Here is a 23,389-nt window from a genome sequence, read left to right on the forward strand (position 1 = left end):
ACAGAGATGATCTGGACACTGTAAACCATTTTCTCAAAGACTATACCTTCTTCAGAATTAATTCCTAAAGTGTTTCTACATGAAAGTAAAGAAAATGTTGGTTAGAATTAGGATTTGAGTCCATCTTGCCGTTGGAACCTAACTCCCTAAGGTTTGACCTCAGTGTGGTCAGTTAAAGTTACGGGCCCAGGCTCTCCCTGGCTAGCCATCCTGAAGGAGGAGCAACTGGTTATGCTGGGTCGGAGTGGAAGTAGACCAGTGCAAGTCCATCACTTTGAGTGTGGCTGACAGAGTTTAGGCTCAGAGCCTAACTTTTTGCAGGCAGGTAGGTGCCTTATTCGGAGGAAAAGTTTTTTTGTTTGCTTTTACCAGACAGCAAGAATTAAAGCTGCCTACTGAGAATTCAGGTTGTTATTCTGTCTCACAGAATGGACATTTTTGCTACCTGGGAAATAAATATTAAAGGATAAGAGACCAGCATTTAGCTAGTTTCTTCATGTTTCTCTTCCAGCACAAAAGGAAATCCTCCAATTATGACGCCAGTCTAGTGTTAGGATTGGACAAAAGACTGACTTGTATCTCTGCTTTCCTAGTGCCCAGGGTAGCATCTCATTAAATATTTAAGGAACAGGGGAAGGGGAACCTCTGGTGGGAGTTGCACCTCTGGCTCTTCTGTCCCTTACCCTACATCCACCTCACTCCACTCCTAGATCTTGAGGTTCCCAGCTGCTGATTCAGCCCCAGGAGAGAAGGGCAAGGTGAGCTCACAGTGACTGTAGCTTTCTCCGTGACACCCAGGGGGTGTTGTAGTCACCATTCTGTCCTCCAAGGCGAGCGGCTCTCTGCAGTAGGGAGTAGCCTTAGCAGGAGCCAGGGGAAGCAGAGGCAGGTGAGGGCCGCCTTGTGCAGTCCTGGTGTCTGGTAGTGAGCGTGTCAAAGCACAGCTGCCGTTCAGCAAGTGGCATTCGTGTTTTCTAGAAGTGCTGGTCCTGTATAAGGCTGAGGAAAGGCAGTAGCTTTCCTGGGCTTTGTCATGATTCATAGCACTGTTCCTTATCACCCTGTGTTCCATTTTCCCACCTCATGCTGCAAGTGAGATGTAAAAATGTATGTCTTCTGCTATTGAAAAATGTCTCGAACAATTTTAGTAGCAACTGAAAACTCAAATAGTAAGTAAACTCAATTGCCTCAGGCCCCTGGGAGTTAGCAGGGAAGAAGGAGGCAGAAGAGGTGTAAGACAGGAGAGAAGGGTAGGATTTGTGTCCATAGGGAAGAATGCCTGGCTTTGCTGACGACATTCCAATAAGACAAACAAGCATATAGAACATTGTACCAAACAAGCAACACCCATGGGCTGAGTTTGCCAACAGGAGTGCGGTTTGCGAACCTTGATACATCTTAGCCTCTGAACATACTGTAAACCCAACCCCTGTTAAGACCAAAATGTCTCTTCAAGGATTGGACTGGGTTTAATAAATTTAAATCTTATTCAACCCAACTTTGCATCTTGTGACACTATATAAGTGTAATTAAAAGTGTTGATATTATCAAACCCCACCCCCTCTCCTCTTATAAGGGGGTGGGGTTTGATAATATGCAACACTTTTAATTACTATTACATATTAAAATTAGATAAGGGAAATTTCATAATAAAACATTATTTTAATGAATTCCAGTTCTCCCAAACCTTTGGCAACTTAGTCTCCTTAGCTAGATATTTCAGTAAGAGTAGAAAATGGGAAATGTCATAAATTTGAACCTAAAACTTCTGAGGTGTTCTCATATTTCAGTTCAGTAAATGTATTGAGCACATCCTCTGTGTATAGCAGTGACCTAAATGCTGTGGTATCGTAGTATTCTAGAATTGTCAGCCAGGGCACCATCATTACAGATACCTTTGCATACCTGAGCCAGGACTTGTTTAGAAAGTCTCATCCTGAGACTTAACCTTTGTCATAAAAGATTACATTAGTCGCTCCCTTATCTGCAGTTTCACTTTCCGTGGTTTCAGTTACCTGTGGTCAACTGAGGTCTGAAAACATTAAATGGAAAATTCCAGAAGTATACACTTTATACATTTTAAATTGAGCACCGTTCTGAGTAGTGTGATGAAATCTTGCACATCTGCCTGGGAGATGAATCATCCCTTTGCTCAGTGTATCTACACTGTGCTGTTAGTCACTTAGTAGCCATCTCGGTGATCAGACTGACTGATGTGGCATAGCAGGGCTTGTATAATGGCCCTAAAGCGTAAGAGTAGTGATGCTGGCAAGTCAGGTATGCCAAAGAGAAGCCGTAAAGCGCTTCCTTTAAGTGAAAAGGTGAGTACAGTACAATAGGATATTTGGTGAGAGAGACCATATTCACATAAGTTTTATCACAGATATTGTTATAATTGTTTTATTTTATGATTAGTTATTGTTGTTAATCTCTTACTGTGCCTAATTTACAAATTAAGTTTTACCATAAGTATGAAAGCATAGTATATATATATAAGGTTCCATGCTATCCTCGGTTTCAGACATCCACTGGGGGTCTTGGAAAGTATCCCTCTCCGGTAAGGAGGGACTACTGTATTAGAACAAAAAGATGCAAAGTAATAGTAATTTTAACTAACCAGAGGGTTGATTTTTAGCACTGTTAAAGTTGCCATTTGCATTACAGCCATTCATTTTGCCATTTTTAAAAACTTTCATCACTTAATTTTTCATTATCGAATATCTTCAAGACAAATGTTATTAATTTTGAGTTAGTAGGTTTGCCTAAGTATAAATTAGATCTTTTGCATCATCACAATTTAATACTCAAAATAGTATTTAAATTGTTTAAACAAATATACAGTCTAATAAAGCAGAGCAAGTCTTGTCATTAATCAAATGCATATACCTCCAGGTTGGCCACATTCGTGCGGAGCGTGACATTCTAGTGGAGGCAGACAGTTTGTGGGTTGTGAAAATGTTCTATAGTTTTCAGGATAAGCTAAACCTCTACCTAATCATGGAGTTCCTGCCTGGAGGTAATTACTTGACGATGAAAGGTCATTTTTCCTTTTTGTTCTGTGGTTTCTTTCTCACCTCAATTAACCCTCCTTTCTAATCCGTGCTCACAAAGTTACTTTCTCTATCTTTTTTAGGTCTGTAAAGGAAGTCAATAACCTGTCTTGTGCTGGGTGCCTTTCTACAATTCTTAGTGCCATAAAAGTAACCTTCTCATTCATTCTCATGATTTCAGATGGACATTTCTTCCTTTTTCTTCTAAATATATAGGAATAAACTAGGGACTCTGCCTGCTCTCCTGTCAGTGGGAATCATGTATAATCAGTTACCTAAGTGACAAAATTGAAACTATAACATTCTTTGCTTCAATTCTTTTGTTCCCTTTTCTATAACTTATATTAATAAGGAGTAAATTTCTCATTACTTGTGTTAGTAGCCAGCATCAATTTCTCATTTCTGAAATTTTAAGTTTTATGTAACTCAGCATGTGTATCTCCTAAGGCAGCTCCAAACAAACCCAGAACAGGACATACGATTTCTTCTGGGAAACACAGTCTGTTCCCAGAGAGCAGATGAACTGTGAGCAAACTGGTGGGGGAAAAAGAAAAGTTTTTCTGTTTTTGGTCCTACAGCAAAGCAACTATTGTGGCGTAACATTTTGATCTTATGACAACCTTTAGTTAGATCTAGGGTCATCAGTAATTTTTTTTATTAACAATTGATGAAGATTAGAAAAGAGACTGATAGCATGAGGAGAAACTTTATGATTTAGATGCCAATTGTTAAATAGTCACCAGCCCCTGGACATGTGCTCCTCAGGCCTTACCTGCACCATCTTCCTTGCCTCCATGTCTCCTGGACCCTGCCCTTTGCACTGGGTGGGGCTGGCCTACAGAGCCATAGACCATCTGGCCTGAGCTCTCTGATCTGGACAGGCTGGCCCAGGTGAGGCCATTGGCTTCTCTCTTGGGCCAGTGTAAGGCCTGCGGCTACCTTGGAGCTGGACTGAGGACGCTGTCCCTGTGCCACTAGTGTGTCCCCAGACTGAATGTGTGGCTGCCAGGAGTGAGTTGGGATTTCATATTATTCAAGTCTTGGGTCAAAAAAGAGAGCATTTTAATAAAAGGTTTGATTATTTTTGCCTGGGGGTAAAATATCCAATTTTCTCTAAGAATATATAGCTCCCCAAAAGTTATAAATGAAATTAAATTTAAAAAGCAGCATGATGCTCTGTTAACATCAGGTTTCTTTCTCTTTTCCCTATTTTCTAACATAGACGGCTTTTTATGAGATCTAAACTGAACCTTTCCTGTTTCTCTAAGCTTTAGCTACTCATACATGTTTGCTTTGCTTTTGTCTAACTGTTGAGTTAGGATCAGAATCTATGTTTTGCCATTTTATGTTGCTGGTATTAAGCAGAAAGAATTAAATTTTGACTTTGCAGAAAACAAGGAGGGTTACCTTTAATTGCTGAACTATTGATGCTGTGTTGTAAAAATTGCATAAAGCATATTAGTGTATATTTAAAGACAATAAAACACTGGACGAAAAAACCCCACTTGTCTTGGGAGATGTGCAGTGTGCACTTTGGGGAGGCAACTCTCACACGGTCTCTGTGGAGCATGTTCAGCTTATCGTCAGCTTCTGCGGACCAGCACTTTGCTTCCTTTGGAAGTAGAAATTGGAGAGCTTGTTTTCAGCCTCCCCAGTGTTTACCTTGTTCGGCATTTCAGTCTCTCTCTGTAACAATGGCAATACAGCCCACGTGGAAATGCCATTTGGTCCTAGGTATAGAGAAGCTTGCAGATATTTGTGCAAAGTGAAAAGTGAAGTAGCTTTTATTCCCAGTTCAAAAATTTATCATAAGCAAATTTACTTTTTTAATGTGAGAGAAATTTTCTTTTTCTCTCAAAGTAAAGTGGAAACCGTAGCTCAGTGGTAAGCATCAGTTAGCTAGGTGGAAGTGCTGTGCTCCTGTGGCTGTGAATTTTACCTTTAGAAACTGCTTCCTATTTCTGCCCATAGTGGTAGTGTGTGTCAGGCTCTGGAATACAGCAGAGGCCTTATGGTGGCAGATAGGAGGGCAGGCACACCTGAAAACTGGCTTACTCATGTGCTGTGTGTGTGGTGGTTTTGTATCTCCTTGTTTACAGGGGACATGATGACCCTCCTGATGAAAAAAGATACTTTGACAGAGGAGGAGACTCAGTTTTATATAGCAGAGACAGTGTTAGCCATAGACTCCATTCACCAGCTTGGATTCATCCACAGAGACATCAAACCAGACAACCTTCTCCTGGACAGCAAGGTACCACGGGGGGTAGGGTGGGTGGGTAGCAGCATGACCCAGGCTGCTACCAGTCTGAGCAGCCTCTGCTTTAACACCTGCACTGCCCCTGGTAATCACTGTAGGGAAGCTGTGGAGCTGTGAACTACCTTGTACATTTCTTGCTCTCCCTCTTTTAAAATACATTTTTTATTTCAGAGAGGAAGAGGGCAGGGAGAGAGAGAGAGATAGAAACAACAATGCTGAGAGAGAATCATTGATCGGCTGCCTCCTGCACACCCCCTACTGGGGATCAAGCCTGCAACCCAGACATGTGTCTGACTGGGAGTTGAACTATGACCTCCTGGTTCATAGGTCAATGCTCAACCACTGAGCCACACCGTCTGGGCCTCTCTTTTAAAAAACAACAACAAAAAAAAACAACTGGTAAGTTTGCTGTTGCCTCCTTTCTCTGAAAGGTTCATGATTCTATAATTTTTTTAAAGAATTTTATTTATTGATTTGAGAGAGAGAAACATGGATTTGTTGTCCCACTTATTTATGCATTCATTGGTTGATTCTTGTATGTGCCTTGACTGGGGATTGAACCCACAAACTTGGCATATTGGGATGATGCTCTAACCAACTGAACTTCTTGGCCAGGGCATGATTCTGTTATTTGATTTAATGTTTGTTTTAAAAATAAAGGACATTTTGAAAATGATTAAGAGTAAAGTTGATTTGAACATTATTTTGTAATAAAGCCAAAGATCATCATCTTTCCTTTGCAAATATTTATATTGATGCATCACTTACTGAGAACCCTCTGTTGGGCAGCCTCATCAGTTGGGGCACCCAGCCACAAACCAGGAAGTAAGGCACAACAGCAGCCACCACAGCACTTTGTCACAAAGTTTAGGTTCCAGATCTTATGCCTCTGCTTAAAGAGGCTGCTCAGCCCCTATAATGGCCTTTTTATATTTATCCTTAGACATGCAAATGAGCTTCGTTGCTTGGTTCTTAAGCTCACAGCAAATCCCCAGAGAACCCCCTGTGCTGGGTGGTTGCTGGGTCCTTCTTGGAAGTCTCTCCACCTCTGGGCCTCACCTACCTGTAAAGTGAACATACTGATCAAGAGACACTCCTGAGTTCCTTCCATTCTGTTACACGTAATTGTTTCCTTTTAAGTAGAAAAGTAAATTTATAACTTCCTTGCTGTGCTAAAAAACCTGAATTTTTTTCTTTAAAAACCCTTATCTTTCTATTTTAAGAGGGCAGGAGATTTGTCAGATAATTTCTTCTGGTTAATAGCTCTTTCTTCATTATAAGAATAATGCACATACACAGTAGGAATTTGAGCAATACAAAGAGTTACAAAGAAGAAAAATATTAATAATCGCATCGTTCAAAGATAAGCACTGTTTTGGTATATAGCTTCAATATCTTTTCTGTTTGTGTCAATAATTGTTGTACAATTAGGTCCTCAAAGTAAATAGCTTGATATTCTTGGTATTTAAAATGCTAATGTATATGAGACTATTTTTGTGTGTCATTAAGACCAGATATATTTTTGATAAGGCACTGGCCCTACTTTGTTGGTCTTGGGTTCACAGGCACTGGTCCTGTACCCCGATGCCTTAGTGCTGGCAGAGTTGTCCCCTGTAGGCTGTGTTCAGGTTCAGCAAACTGAAGGCTAAATCTTAGGGACTCAGTCTAGCTGAGGAGGAATGGGGGACCCTGCTAGGCACATTTGCTCTCTGTGATATGCTAGCCCAGACTTGGAGAATAAACGTTGTCACAGGCAAGCTCATTTGTGTGTTCAGCCATATAGTTAGTTGAAGTGAAAATGTAGCAGTTTTGAGTTTCTGCTCTATACTCAGAATAGCTACAGAATTCCCTGAAAATGTAGGCTTGCATAACATTTGCTCCAGGCACTGTTCTTTAAGACACACTCCTTTCTTAGAGGTGTCCAGGTAAAACATGTAATTATGAGAACTACAAATTAAACTCTGTTCCTTGACTTGTAGAACAAGTTATGTGCAGATCTGAAAACAAAGATATCAGGTTAATAGGCTCAAAGCTATCTTTGTTTGGCAGTTTAACACACACACACACACACACACACACACACACACACACACACGCACACACACACACTCACGCACACCACACAGCCAAACCTAATGGGGTTTATTTCTACCCCTCCCCCCCCAACCCTCCCCACCCCTCCGCCAGTGATTTCAGACAGGAAGGGAGAGGGAGAGAAAGACAGAAACATCAATGAAGAGAGAATCATTGACTGGTTGCCTCCTGCACACCCCACATTTGAGATCGAGCCAGCAACCCAGGCAAGTGTCCTGATGGCATTGAATAGTGACCTGATTCAAGGTGGACATCCAACTCCTGAGCCATGCCAGCCGGGCGCTAATGGGGTTTCTTTAAAAACAAAACAAAATAGAACCTCACCCTCTGAGCAGGGCTGCTGTAGCCTTGTCCCTTAGGAAATTTCATGTTAGGGCCTGAAGGAAGGTGGTATCAATGACCACACACGTTGAAGTCATCGGGGCTCAAACGGCCACGCCACTTCTAAGTGTGTGACCTTGAGAAGCGCAGATCCCTGAGCATCAGGATTCCCTCCCCCAGTTTTGGTTTTACCTCCTCTGCTTAAAATTTAACCACTCTCAAGAACACCTACCTCTTTCTTAGGGCTAGTTATGTGCCAGGCACCAAGTTAGGAGCCTTGTATGCATTAATTCTCATCGTTCCTGCCAGGCAGATGTCATTGTCCCCCTTTCCAGATGGATCAGGGGTTGCAGAGGTGAGCTGATCCTGGTCTGCAGAGAAAGAGCGTGTTGATTTCTGGTTTGGGTTCTGCCATGTCACAAGCAATCCATTTAACAACTCTGAGCCTGAGAGTGTTGCCCCAGAGTTATAAATGAGACAGCACCGGGTGCTTGTAGTCCACATTGCAGTGAGAGGGAAGAATTGGGGGTGAAGTGAGCAACAGTATGAGGAGGATGTTAGATAAGCAGTGATGTACTAAGTCATTTGAGTATTATCTGTAAACATTAAAAATGGTAATTTCTAAGACTATATATATAAGAGGTAAAATTAGATGCTATGGAGGGTTCAGCTATATTTAAAAGTTCATATTTAGACAAAAATAAAGGCAATATGCAAAATTGAAAATACTTTTATTAGTGTGATAGAACTTGGGGTGATCTTACGAAGATACTGCTGTGTTCCACATCCATGAATGCTCATTCTTTACCTGGTCTCTTCTTTCCCATAGGGCCATGTGAAACTTTCTGATTTTGGCCTTTGCACAGGCCTGAAAAAAGCACACAGGACAGAATTTTATAGGAATCTGAACCACAGCCTTCCCAGTGATTTCAGTAAGTGTTAACAGTGATGTTAGCCTTTTTATTCCTTAACTGGGCCTAGTAGAGCTGGTCCCCTGGTCACCAGAATATGCCGGACAGATTAGGAGTCTCCCTTTGAGTCTTTTTTTTATTTGTATCCTCACCCGAGGATATTTTTCCATTGCCTTTTTAGAGAGAGTGGAAGAGAGAGGGAAAGACAGAGAGAAACACATCGATTGGTTGCCTTCTGTACATATCCTGACCAGGGCCTGGACCTGTGAAGAGCCTGCAACCGAGGTACATGCCCTTGACTGGAATCAAACCCGGGACCCTTCAGGACACAAGCCGATGCTGTATCCACTGAGCCAAACCAGCTAGGGCCCTTTGAGTCTTTAGAGAGTTAAATGATTTGCACTTGTGTAGTGAGGCCAGAGAAGTGCCCCCAAGTGTGTTAAGACGGATGGATGTGTAAAGAGCTTGCCGTGGAGCTCTACTGAGAAGGTTCCTGGGGAGGGATTTGGGGCAGTAGAGGAAGAAGTCCTGGGAACAATGCCAGATTAGATTTATCCTACATGCTTCTTTCTGTCGTGGCGGAAAGAAATTTATTTATCCTTATGAGTGTTACTTTCACTATCAATCAAACCACTGAAATTATATAGTAAAATTACAGTTCATCTTAGAGAGCTTATATCAAATAATGTATTATAAACCTTGGAGTCTCTGATTAACAATTACTGTTCTTGGGGAAATTTGATGGTAATTTTGAGAAATTGTAAATGTTTTAGGTCCATTTTGGGACCTTTGCTTCTGATGAGACTGAATTTCCGGTAATTCTGATGAAATTCCCTGTAGTTCTGACCAAGGCTTGCCTGTGTTCTCTGTAGCCACATGATCCATATGGAAGTGCTGTTTGATCTCATTGTGTGATTCTTTGAACAAATGCTTGCTGGGAAATGTGTCATCCAAAGTTACTGATGTGTTGGCAGACTTTAGGGCTCGTGTGGTTTGAACCAGAGCGTAAAAAAGTAGTAAACATTTCTGTCTGAACTTCGAATAGAACTTGTTTTCTCTACTTTTAGCTTTCCAGAACATGAATTCCAAAAGGAAAGCAGAAACCTGGAAAAGAAATAGACGTCAGCTAGTAAGTAATCTCTGTAGCTTCTTAAATGCTACAAGCCAAGTATGAATATGTTAAAATATGCACATAAATTTGCATGTGATAAATGTTTGCAGCACATCTCTCCCATGCTTTTAAGATGACCTCACAGTGTACTGTTGTTATGTCGGTAGCACCAAAGTTGTCATTTGGAAACAGATGATACTAGGTTGTTTTGGTTGTGTCATTTTCAGTAGATGACCTCATTCTGACCTTTTACATTGGTGACGACCCCTTTCTTTCCTATCCCACCATTTCCCTATTTTTATGATGGTAAAGCCGTCATATTTAAGCTCCAGGTCTCTCAAAATGAAACTAAGCCCATATATCTACCCAGAGCTTTAAGACAATAGTGGTTCACAAACTTCTAAAATTTTGATTCACTTCAGCAAGTCATTACTCCTCAATTTACCTGCCCCACCCTTTTCTATTTTGTGGTTGAAAAAAGAACCAGGTGTTAAAAATTGGAGAGAAATTTAAGGGAAATGCTTATTACTTTATAGATATTTGAGCGAATACACATAAAATGATATGCCACAAGCTTAAAAAATAACATTGGGTTTATCTTGATAGTATGTAGGAAGTTATTTAAATAATACAGATTCACCAGTGAAATGTTGCTATCTAGCAAGCTTTTATTCTGATTCATTGGTTTATACTTGAAGTGCAATGTACATGTCCTACTGTCTGGTTATTGGGAACTAATAGAAGTGTGTATCACTGCATACTTAGGCTTTGCTAGAACTGCAGCAAATGAGGTTGGCGATGGTAGAGCTGAACTAAAAGCTGACCATTAGAAAGCAAGAGCAGCAGCAGTGGGAAGCTGTGACTAACTCGGAGTGAGGATCATGCGGGTATTACCTAGACATGGTGCCATTCTGCTTGTGACGTATACAGATACAGTAGTCGCTTGGCAGGTGTGTTGAATGCTGGTTTTCAGCCACATTTCTTGGTGAAATACTGAATTAGAGTTCTCTATAGTGTTTTTAATGCCTTACTTAGTAGGTCACTAGTTAGTAGCTATCCTGTCATGTGAAAATGGAAGCCTGTAGAATTGTTTAAGAAAGAATCAAAGGAAGGCTTGCTTTTTCTTTCTTTCTTTTTTTTTTTTTTAACTTACTTGAGGCCCATATGTGGGCTTAGACTATGCTTTCTGAGTATTATGATTTTTATGTTAAACCCGGGCCCTGAGAAAGGCAATAACTTAACCCAAACACTTTTGGAGATACTGTAACTGAAATTAATCTTTGATAATCAGGGATAGTTAGTGACATCGTAGTCTCTTTTGCTTAGGAACTCTGATATTCTTTAAATGTCTGAATCCTGTGTGTGGTTAAAAACTGTTTCCATAGCTTGGAGAGGGCTAGGGAATGTTGGAACAGATCTGGCCAGGTGCTTCCGTTGTGGCTCTCCGTAGAGCAGATCTTAACTTGGCTGCACATCAGGATCACCTGGAACTTCAGAACATACTGATGTCTGGGTACCCCCTCAGGGATTCTGATTGACTTGGTTTCAGGTAGATAGTTTGGGTATCTGATTTTTTAAAAAAAATATATTTTATTGATTTTTTACAGAGAGGAAGAGAGAGGGATAGAGAGTTAGAAACATCGATGAGAGAGAAACATCGATCAGCTGCCTCCTGCACACTCCCTACTGGGGATGTGCCCGCAACCAAGGTACATGCCCTTGACCGGAATCGAACCTGGGACCCCTGAGTCCGCAGGCCGACGCTCCATCCACTGAGCCAAACCGGTTCCGGCTGGGTATCTGATTTTTAAAAGGACTCTGGGTGATTCTGGGCAGTGAAGGTTGAGACCATCTAAGGAAGACACTATTTCTTAACAATAGCTTCTGCATTATTGGGACATTGACATTTACCTATGTTTTGGAAGCTAACAAAAGGTAAGGAATCTTCTTTGATTTTTAATTTTTTAAAATAAAAGCAAGCTAATATTTAACCTTTGGCCACTATACTAATATTTATTTTTGGGGTAATTAAGCTTAAGTGCCTTAAATTATTCTTATACCTTGAGACAGGCTTTATGCTCTTTGACATGCACAAAGGTCATGTCAGCTTGCTAGGAACCACTTATAGGTCTATAAGGAAGGGGATCTCACTGTTGCTGTATTTGGAATTCACTGTCCTTTAATAGTTTAAAATGTTTTGTAATTTTTTAAAATCTTAGTAAACTAAGGTTCTCATGCTGTGATTAATGTTCAGACCTTTTTATTTTATCTATGGTAGAAATGGAAATATATTAAAGTCATCCTCATATTATCAATTTTGATAACTAGAAGAAAATAAGACCACTTCTCAGTCTTCAAAAGGTCAATTCACCCTGTGCCTTTGACCTTTCATAGGCGATCCCATTCAGCCAGAACCAAACAGGAAGTTAATATTAGTTAATGCTTAATGTAGATTTACTGCTCCACCCACCCTATTACTGTTCTTTCTTTTTCTTTTTAAAAATCTTTATTGTTGAAATATTACATATGTCCCCTTTCCCCCACTCCCATTAACCCCGTGTAGCCCGCTCCTGCCCCAGGCCTTCACCACCTTCTCTGTGTCCAAGGGTTATGCATATATGCAGACAGGTTCCCACCCACCCACCCTGCCTTCCATCTGGGATTCAACAGTCTGTTACTTTTCAGTCCATTGAGAATCACTGAATAAAGCAGAGGTTAAGGATCACTCCTTGGCTGCTTAAATTGTAAAATAGCTATGTGGTCTTGGGTAACCTTAGGCCTAGTAACTGGTTAGGAAATAGGTCTGAGTCAGCTTTAAGTTATTAACCACAGAGGTAAGAGTTGAAGTGCATCTAGGCATCCGATCTTTGCCAATTTATTTATTTTTTTAGTGCAGAAGTTATCGAAGTGTTTGAGTAGGAAATGAAATTGCTTTATTTTCCCCAAAATCCTAAATGAAATAACTTGGAACATGTCGTGTTTGAAAATGACTATTAACAACCGACAAAGCTCTTTAAAGTGCAGCTCTAATTAACACAAAATATCCAGAGAACAAAAAGAAAAAGGATATAGATTTGAGGTATTAAGAGCTTAGTATGGAGAACACCTTAGCATGGAAAACAGACAAAAGTTTGGGAAATGGGCACTCCCTCGACTAGTTTGTTAAAAGGAGGGTGAGCTCCTGAGGATTCTAGTCCCGAGGGGAACACTGCGTACATCACAGGGTTGTGCCTGCTGTTGGCTGTGTTTTATAACTCAGGAGTCTTTTAATGCCTTAGTATCTTGAAGTAATTCTTTTCCTGTGGCAATAGATCTCTGGTTTCATAATAGAAATCTTTGAAAAATAAGGTTTACTTAATATTCAGCTTTGCTGGAATAAATCTAGTCTCTAAATTGAAGGGTTTCTTCTTGGGGCCCAATCTGTGTTTCAGACTTCAAGCTTTAAAACAAAATAAAACTGGCATTTATGTTATTTAATATGTGTAGTTAAAGAAAATACTGTGCAATTATGTATGTGGAAAAAGTGGATTTCTGTCTTACAGTATACACAAAATAAATTGTAGATGAAAAGTAAAACTGACCATTTTAGAAGCAAATACTTGTAATATCTTTAGAACCTCAGAATAAAGAAGGATTTCTCAAATATCATAAAAGAAGTACAAATCATAAAGAAAAGTGTGTTTTATTTTACTACTTATAAAAAACACATACAACTTTCTGTATGTTGAAAGACATAAATGAGAAGATAAGTCATGTGGTCCAACTACTTTGGAATTGTCTTGCAGTTCATGTGCATATCCTACAACCCAGCAATTCCACCCCTAGTCATGTGCCTTGGAGAAACTCTTGTCCCTGTCAACCAGGAGACACGCCAAAGAATGTTTATTGCATTTTCATAATAGCAAAAAAAACCACCCCAAAACACGGAAATTACTCAGTGGTTCCTGTCCATCTACAGGAAAATGGTTACATTCTGGAATAGAATATTTTACAGCAGTGAAAATAATTGAACTACAGTTACATGTGACATCATGGATCAATTTTAGAAACAAAACATTCAGAGGACAAATCAAATAGCAGAAGGCTGCATGTAGAATGATGCTGTTTTTACAAAGCTCAGAAACAAAACTAAAAAAGATTTAGAGAGACACGTGGCAAAATTAAATTTCTTTTTAAAAGCAGAGGAATGATAAACATAAAATTGAGCATATAGGGTTTGGGATGATAGCCCGAGGATGGGGTGAAATGGGATGGGATGGGGTAGGAGGAGTACACGCTTAGTTTTAATGGTATTGGTAATATTCTGGTTCTTCAGTTGAACTCGTATTTGTTTTCATTATTATGCTTTATAATTTAATAATCACACATTTTTGATATGTGACAAATATTGCTTCATTTAAAAAAATCAATAAATGATAAGCCTCCAACTGGGAGAAGATATTTGCAATATGTGAAACTATAAAGGATTAATGTCCTGAATCAGGATTAATGCCCTGGATTTATTTTAAAAATTCCTCTGAATCAATAAGAAAAAAGAAAATGCAACTAAAAAAAACTAATGGGCAAAGGATCTGAACTCCAAGGAATTCACAGAAAAAAAGACCTGAATGGCTAATTAACATAGGAATATGCATCAACCTTACTGAAAATAAGGGAAATGCAAATTAAAACAGTGTGATTCTGTATCATATTCATCAGATTGGTAAAAATTAAGAAGTTCAACAGAGCCAAGTATGGGTGAAATATGGAACATCAGGAGCTCCTCCCCCCTGGGGGCGGTTAAATAGGCATAGCCGCACGGAAGGACAATTGGAAGACGGCTAATTAAGTAGAAGACAGTGATACTATTTCTTTTACATTCTCAAATGCCCAGGAAGTGATACAAGAATGTTCATTCAGGTGTTTTTGTTATAGTGAAACATTGGAAGCAATATAAGTGTCCATTTACTGGAGAATGAATAAAAAAAGCATTTGTGTAATGAAAAAGTATACAGTAGTAAAATGAGTGAAAGAGTTATGTGAATTAATCTCGTGTATAATTGAATAAAACAAGCAAGCCTTGTAAAATAATACAGATCAGTATGAACCCTTTACTAAAAGTTGAAATATACAGGAAGTAGTATGTCACTTGCGTGAATATTCACACCAGCATAGCAAGCAACTTCAGGGTGGCTTTTTAAAAAAAAAAAAAATATATATATATTTTTTATTGATTTCTTACAGAGAGGAAGGGAGAGGGATAGAGAGCTAGAAACATCGATGAGAGAGAAACATCGACAAGCTGCCTCCTGCACACCCCCTACCGGGGATGTGCCCGCAACCAAGGTACATGCCCTTGACCGGAATAGAACCTGGGACCTTTCAGTCCACAGGCCGACGCTCTATCCACTGAGCCAAATCGGTTTCGGCTTCAGGGTGGCTTTAACTGCAGTGAGGAAGGGACCGGGGATCTGGCTTTAGTCTTTCTTTAGTTTCACTTTTTTAAAAAAAGACAAATGATCTAAAACAAATATGGCAGATTAACCTCTCTTTAATATGGGTAATGGTTACATGTGTGTTGTTTTGTTTCTGTATGTTTGCAGTATTTCACAATAAATATTTTTTAAAAACAACACAGCTGTACTTTTAATGTTGGAAGTTATATAATAGGAAGCACCTCGAGTGGAGCCTTCCAGCTGGTCCACGCTCCGGTGCTGAGCACCCTGGGAGGCGTTGCTGTGCTCCCCCAGGACTGCAGTCTGGGGCAGGAGACGAGATTCCTTGCATTTACAAACACTCCGCTAGCAGCTAGTCATATAAATGGTTCAGTTTGGTAAATAGACATTTATAAACCTTTGACCTATAGGATATACCTTTAGCTTTTAATAATAAACTTCCCTTTATGATTTCCTCAGATCAAAGAATGGATATAGTGGAAAGAGGGATGGTTTGGAGCAAGAGAATTTCCAAACTGCACTCTGCCACTTAACTCGTTCTGAGACCTTGGGCAAAGCCATTTCGGGTGTCAGATTTTTTTTTTTTTATCTGCAAAGTTGGATTAATAAAGTCCTAAAGTCCTCTTTGCTAAGTTTTGTCAGGACTAAATAGTCCCATAAGCTATAAGAAGTACAGACCTGGCTGCTCAGTAAATTATGACGAGTTGTCATGACAGGCACTAGTAGGCTTGGGTCCCTCACCTCACTGACAGCTTGATTGTTCATTTTGGAAGTGCTCTGGCAAATCAGGCTTGCCATTAAGCAGCGAGGCCTTCCTGCGTGTTTAGTTTGTGGGTAGCTGTAGACCGGGGGTGGGGAACTTGTTTCTGCCAAGGGCCATTGGATATTTATAACATCATTTGCGGGCCATACAGAATGATCAACTTAAAAATTAGCCTGCCGTATTTGGCCAAACATTTAATTAACTCACCCCTAATGCCTTGGCAGGCCCAGACCAAATGATTTCATGGGCCTTATATGGCCTGTGGGCCGACGTTCCCCACCCCTGCCCTAGATGGTGCTGGGGCCTCTGGTCTGTAGAACAGAACTCTGGCACCCTCCTGCCTGCCGGGCCTCCCTGACGTGTGGTACATGTTTCAGGCCTTCTCCACAGTAGGGACGCCTGACTACATTGCTCCCGAGGTGTTCATGCAGACCGGGTACAACAAGCTCTGTGACTGGTGGTCGCTTGGCGTGATCATGTATGAGATGCTCATTGGTAAGTTGTATGCTTTCAGTTGGCTTTTTGTGTGTGGCCAGGAAGGAGTCCTACAGTGATAATAAACTCCCATTTCAATCTGAGGTTGATCTGAGTGCTCTCCCCTCCCCATCTTTCAAAGTAGTTTCCCAAGTAGAAAACTCTTGGCCAAAAAATGCAACCTACTGTATTTGCTGGCACAGTGATACCCTGTGGTTGCTTTGCTGATCATTTATCATGTTTTTCTTCTGCTTTTTCATCCTCTCCATCCAGCAGCTCTTTCAGTCACTGGCATTTATTAACATTCATTGTCTGCAGAGAGCTTTACCTGGGTAATGCCTCACACACTCTTCACTTCCTATTTGCTGTCCCCTTCGTCTCTCGTCTCTCGAGGTCTTCAAAGCATGGAACTCCCTGATCTCTCTCCCTCCTATTCAGATGGTATGTCTCCTTTAGGGGACACATCAGGGGGGTGGCCCCATGCCCGAGAGCACTAGGAGAGTCAGTATGTGTGTGTGGCACTGAGTGTGTGTGTGTGTAGCATTGGATGGAGGCCTCTGGAGTGGAGGTCACGTGTGGAGGGCAGGTAGAGGAGTATGTGTGTGAGTATTTGTCTTCCTGCCTGTGGTTCTCAAAGAGGGATGGTGGGCTCTTTCAAAACCCATGCTTTTTTCTTATTCTGCTTGTTTGGATGTTCTTAGAATGGAGTAGTTTCTTTTTTTCTTTTTTAAAAATCCTCCCTGAGGATATGTTTATTGATTTGAGAGAGAGGAAAGGAGAGGGAGGGAGAGAAACATTGATTGGTTGCCTCCTGTACACTCCCTGACTGGGACAGAAACCACACCCTAGGTGTGTGCCCTGACCGGGAATTGAGTCTGAAACCATTTGGTGCTTGGGGCGATGCTCCAACCAACTGAGCCACCCAGCCAGGTGAGGTGTTTCTTAATAACGTTGTTTCATCCTTTCCTTTCTTCTTTGGGCACAGTGGTTCCCACATCTGTAACTCTGCTTCTTTCTTTTTCTAGATCTGGTTATTAACTGGCTCCCTAGTGGTTCCAAGAGCACAACTTTACTTTGGGTTTAGGAGTTCGGGGAAGATAAAAAGTTGTTTAGGTGCTTTCTGGGATGAGTGGAAATCCTGTCCATGTCATGGAGGGAAGGACATAACAAGATCATTAAAGGCATATAGAATTCTATTAAGGAGAATAATCTCATACTCAACGCTCTGCGATGTAAAAGCTCCAGGTTCCTTTTTATTACAGGCTACCCACCTTTCTGTTCTGAGACCCCTCAAGAGACATATAAGAAGGTGATGAACTGGAAAGAAACCCTGACTTTCCCTCCAGAAGTCCCTATCTCTGAGAAAGCCAAGGATCTGATTTTGAGGTATCGGCCAGAGGACATCTCCCCCGCCCCACCCAGGCTTTCTGACATCAGTGAACCCATTTTTTACATCTTTGATGATTTCCTGGGTTTGCACCCTGCTTCCTCCTATTTCTCCTTTTGAAAAGGGGAGGTTATCCCTTTTCTTTTTCAAAAGAAACTACGTGAGGTATGCTGAAAGGCCTCTGTCTTTTCCAGATTCTGCTGTGAATGGGAACATAGGATTGGAGCCCCTGGAGTTGAGGAAATCAAAAGTAATTCTTTTTTTGAAGGTGTTGACTGGGAACATATCAGGTATATCCATATAAAAACTTTAAGGGTTATTTTAGAAATTCTGTAGTTAGCTTAATACTAAGTTGGAAGCACCATTATTGGCAAACCAAGTAAGAGAAGATTATTTTAGAAATTCAGGGTATTTTCCTGATTTAAGTTTATGCTCAGGACTGGGAATTGGAGCTTCCTGTTAGCCCTGAGTCATGGGCTATGTTAAAGCCAGCAGTTACTTCCAGATGAACTTGGGGTTCCATGGTGAAGGGAACATCTCAGAAGTGTATTGTCCTTGCTTTTACCTGGAGCACTCCAACCTCTCCGGTGTTGGGGACCACCAGCGTGACCGACCCTGCCCGAGGGTAGGGACTGCCTCTGGGAGAGGGAGGAGGAAGAAGGAGTGGAAGGACTGGGCAGGAAGTGGCAAGAGGGGGTGGAAGGAGAGGGAGAGTGCCTGGTTTGTGGAGCACTCCCAGCCCAGCGGGAGCCTGTGCAGCCTGCCGTGGGCCCAGGCCCGGCCGCTCAGCGTTGGCGGTTGCTGAACAGAAGGTGAAGAAGTTGTCATCTGTTTCATGACTGAGTTCTGACTTGCATCCTTGTGATTTTTACCGTTGCCTCCTTTGTGCCGCCTCCTCGTGGGCATCTCGGATGGACGGGGGCAGAGCCCTACAGGAGGGGACTCTCTGAGGCCCAGGCGCCTTGGACTTTAATTTCTCCTTAGTGTTCTTCCTAGCTAGGAATAATTGTTATTATAGTTTTCATGGTGATTTATTTTGTTTGGCTGTAGTCAGTTGGCGTGGTTGGTCCGTGGTCAGAAGCTTTTCAGAGAAAATGAGTGCTGCCTGCCAGGGGATAGTCTTCTGCGCCAGATCCGGGTCTTCTCTGCGGAAGGCTGATTAGTTATGACCCATTTGATTACTAACCATAGTAATTTTGGCATGTCTGTTCTTGGCAGAGAGAGACCTGCTGCAATATCTATTGAAATCAAAAGCATTGACGATACCTCAAACTTCGATGAGTTTCCAGAATCTGATATTCTTAAGCCAACAGGTAATCCCACCAATTCTCTCTACTGCTGCCTTACAAGTGCATTATTTCCCCCCAGTTTTGGGGTGATGTTTACAGATCAGGGTAGAGGACATGGAGAGGAACTTCAGGTCTTCGGGTGCTTGGTAAGTATTTCCGGTGCTGTGCTGGGTAGCAGCGAGACCTTGTCACGTGGAAGATGGATACATGCTCCCGGGCTTAGCCTGCCCAGCGGATGGGTCAGTCACAAGGGTCTGCTCTCTTGTTGCTGTTTATTACAGTAAAGGCTGGGTGACCTGGAATGACAGAAATGGGAAAATAAACTGCTTTAAATATATGTGGAAAAAATGAGGTTTAAGGAACATATTGGCAAGCAAATGTAGAAAATTCACACTGAGTGAAAAATAGCTTTTCCCAGATAGAAAACTGGTATGTTCTTCAGAACGTCATGTCTTCAGTACCCAGTGGGCTGTCGGGGTAAGGCAGGGCGTCATCTCTCACATCTATTTCTTTCCCAGTGGCAACAAGCAATCACCCTGAGACTGACTACAAGAACAAGGACTGGGTCTTCATCAATTACACCTACAAGCGCTTCGAGGGCCTGACTGCGCGGGGGGCAATACCTTCCTACATGAAAGCAGCCAAATAGTGTCCTTGGATGGAAGCCTGCGTGGGGCAGAGTTCTGTGTGCACCGTCACGGTGTTCCTCTCACACACTTGGAAAGAGCTTCCAAGAAGCTTATGGAACCCACCCGTATGTCCCGGAAACTTGCCTGAAATGTGACAGCGAGTGGATTCTCTTCATAGTGCATCCGAAGCTGTAGAACAAAGCCAGCCAGTTCCACCACGTCGGCCATACGCAGCTTCTTCAGAAGTGTCACGAGCCAATTTGATAGATTTAAAAAACAAAACAAAACACAACACTTGAGTTTTCCTAAGTTCATCAGAATGAAGGGGAAAAAACAGCCATCATCCAACATTATTGAAACTGTAACGTATACTTACTGAATATCCGCCAATCCCCATGATTTTGTGATATGCTTTCTGCCAAGCCCACCAAGTATTTCCTTTTCCTTGACAGCTAAAAGTTCCATAGTACTAAGGAAATAAAGCAATAAGGAAAGCCTCAGCAGCCAGCATTCTGCTGAAGAAAATGATCCTCCATCCTGTGATGGGGTGATGGTAGTTTCTCCCCAGACGAGAGGCTTTTATAGCCTCCATTCGTGGTGCACTTTATTTATGGTACTAGGATACAGACTCAGTCCATTGATGTGTATCCTCCCACCATCTGAAATACTCATGCTGCTTTTTGGAGTGTTGATGGGGGATACCAGCTTGATCCATTGTTGCTCTTCGAAGGCCCCCAAAGCCATTGGGCATTGCCACAGAGTCCGGATCACGTGGAAAACCTCATTTCTCGGCTAGCTCAGAACATCCCTGAGTCGGATGTTGCCGTGGACCAGCAATACCCACAAGTGCTGCCAACAGGAACTTGGCTTATTCCTGGGAACACAGCAAGGAAAGCCAGGCACAGGCAGGAGCCTGGAACCCTCTTGGCTGAGGTGCTGCTCCCACGGGTCTCCAGAACCAGCCCAGTGGGAAGTGCAGAGCCAGCCTCAGATCTTTTCACGTTCACTCCTCAGTCCTTGGTGCAACTCAACTGTGTTTTGTCTTCTCTCTTGGTATTTCTTCCCTCCCATCTTTAAGTACCATTTTGCCTTGGAATCATGATTACAGATATTTCCTTTGCAGATGCCTTCCTGGGGGATGTTCCTCTCCACCCTACAGGGTGGCCTGCAGTTTGGGCTGAGCAGGCCCCTGCTGTGGCATTCTCTCAAGAGACACCCTCGGAACTTTAGCACAAAGTGCCTTCTCTTTTACAGCTGCCACCACCTTTACAGGAAGTTTGCTGTGTCAGAAAATTGTGGAGGCTCCATATTAATGCATTATTACTTTTAAAAATTTTAATAACTCTGAAAGCATCGTTTGCACCTGGGTGGTAACTTTACTGTCAGAGCATCCTCGCCCAGCTGCAGCGGGGGGACCGCTTCCTGCCAGTCTTGATGTTAAGATCAGCTTTGGAAGGAAAGTATGTCCTAGCTTAGCCATTCAGAAAAGAAAAATGGAATTCAAAGTTACAGTAGTAAATGAAATTGCTTTGGGTTTTCATGTTTTAGAGAAAGAAAAAAGAATTTTAAGGAAGTATTAACTCTGGATGAAGGTAATGTGTCTGCCCCTAATCTTTCATTCATGGTCTGTTAGTGGAAAGGAAGTAAATGAGATTCTTGTGTGTAACTTTGTAGTTTCTTTGTATTACCAAATAGTTGGGGTGTTGACCCCATGTGTTTTGCAAGAGTATGTGGTAAGCATGGGTAAGGAGTGGTGATGTGTGTTGGGGAGTGGCGGGGGATAATTTGTTTTTTGGGTAAATGTCCACTTTTTAAACTTTTGAATAAACTGTGTGGAAAAAGCAGTGTAATGTGTTCTAACTCAGATAAGGCTTCCAATTCAAAGAGGCAGAATGCTAACTGCACCGCCGTCTGTAGACCGGGTGCTTTCCTGTCTCAGGGAAGCTGGGGCTGCGTCTTCTGAATTGCTGTCCATACAAAGAGACTGTCTTCTCTTGGCCCCACGCATGTTCTCTCTACCTGACTCCGCGTCACAGGGCAGTGGGCTCTCCCCTTGCATTAAGGCCAAGGGGAGACCTTTCTGACAAAGTGAAGCCTTTGTACCACTGTTTACAGCTCAGTCCCATTTATTTTCCCAGCCTGGGGTTGATCAGGAATCTCAAAGGCTCTCAGGGCAGGACTTCTCAGCCCCCATGTCCACCAGAGCAGGGTTCTGTTTCCAGATCGTGTGTATTTGGGTCCTGTTGGGTCCCACTTACCCCTTCTCTAGATTAGAGAAGGAAGCCTGAGAAAGAGGCAGGAAGGAAGGGACCAAAACCAGGGTCAGACGCGCAGGCAGAGGGAAGCTAAATGCAGTTAGAATGTGTACTCTTTCCAAGGCTCATCGCAGACATGTTGGGATTGGCTCAGTATTGGTTCTGTTCACAGATGATTCTGTTTCCTACTTTCTTTTTTATTTTTATTGATTTCAGAGAGGAAGAGAGAGGGAGAGAGAGATACATCAATGATGAGAGAGAATCATTGATTGGCTGCCTCTTGCATGCCCCCACACTGGAGATCGAGCCTGCAACCTGGGCATGTGCCCTGACCAGGAATCAACCCGTGACCTCCTGGTTCCTAGGTCGACGCTCAAGCACTGAGCCATGCCAGCCGGGCACCTATTGCTTTGTAGAATTACTTTCAAAAATAACATACAGGCAAATTTCTTTGGGATTAATATTCAAGGTCTGAATAGTAGATTGCTAATTTTAAAACTCATCTATATGGCATAATAGGATTCCTCTGCTACTTATTACTAATTCTTTTTCTCTGAATTGTTTCCTTGAAAAGTATATTGCCTAGATCACCTTCTCCTGTCTCCTGAGCCTTTGTGTGTAACCTAATGGTGTTTTCAGAACTCAAAAGGATTCAGTGAATGGTCTTTTCCTTTGCTAGGTAGCATACATTATCCCGGTATTATCTATCAAAGCCAATACTGACTTAAAACTGACCTTCACATGCTTGTTCGGGCATATTTCAGAGAAAAACATCTTGCCCAAATAACATTTAAGCACCATAATATACGGAGTTCAATACCAGGCACTCGGACAAGGGAGTGAGTGCTGTGTGGTTCTGAACTGCACATCAGTGTGGGGAGAATTCCCACCACGTGGATAACAATGCAGCATCAGTTGTAAAGTTAGTATTTTAGTGGCGATGTAACAATACTCTTAAACCAACCCGAAGTTGCTGGAAGCTTAGGGAAGCTCCCGGAGATGTTTGCAAACAGCAGTGATTTGGCAGGGAGGAGTGAGCCGTCCAGGATGTTGGCGGCAGGAAGGTATGGTCTTGTGCTGTGGTAGAGGCACGGAGTTGAGTAATTACTGCTTTATGAAGAACACTGCACTCACTTTTGTTATGTCATTTCCCTCTCCCACTTCAACCCACTCCAGTCTGGTGCCTCTTCCTTGTGTGAAATGTTAGTATTAATTATCCCGTGTATAAACCATGCTGGTATTTTTATTATTATTCCTGTGGTCACGGGGGTCCTGCCATACCCATTGGCTTCTTGACTCCTTATCTTACTTGATCAGCCTGCTGCGCTACACTGTTGACTTTAAAAACAGCTCCCACCTCTCCGACTTCCGTCTTGTAGTTCCTCTGCCACCACTTAAATGCTGGTGCTC

At 42.0% G+C, this 23,389-nt stretch overlaps 1 protein-coding gene across 2 annotated transcripts in view; it reads left to right on the top strand.

Annotated features, from left to right (window-relative positions):
* Positions 1 to 21,870, top strand: part of STK38 (serine/threonine kinase 38) — a 38,678-nt gene extending 16,808 nt beyond the window's left edge. For both annotated transcript variants that reach the window (XM_079780078.1, XM_079780077.1), the window contains exons 6-14: positions 2,893 to 3,016; positions 5,150 to 5,304; positions 8,555 to 8,657; positions 9,704 to 9,765; positions 16,323 to 16,440; positions 17,682 to 17,805; positions 18,001 to 18,096; positions 19,025 to 19,119; positions 19,614 to 21,870. In XM_079780078.1, the coding sequence (XP_079636204.1) occupies positions 2,893 to 3,016; positions 5,150 to 5,304; positions 8,555 to 8,657; positions 9,704 to 9,765; positions 16,323 to 16,440; positions 17,682 to 17,805; positions 18,001 to 18,096; positions 19,025 to 19,119; positions 19,614 to 19,744 (1,008 nt within the window). In that variant the 3' untranslated portion in view covers positions 19,745 to 21,870. The remainder of the gene's footprint in view (positions 1 to 2,892; positions 3,017 to 5,149; positions 5,305 to 8,554; positions 8,658 to 9,703; positions 9,766 to 16,322; positions 16,441 to 17,681; positions 17,806 to 18,000; positions 18,097 to 19,024; positions 19,120 to 19,613) is intronic.
* The last annotated feature ends 1,519 nt before the right edge of the window (positions 21,871 to 23,389 follow it).

This window comes from Cnephaeus nilssonii (genome assembly GCF_951640355.1).
Source record: "Cnephaeus nilssonii genome assembly, chromosome: 9".
Classification (NCBI taxonomy): domain Eukaryota; kingdom Metazoa; phylum Chordata; class Mammalia; order Chiroptera; family Vespertilionidae; genus Cnephaeus; species Cnephaeus nilssonii.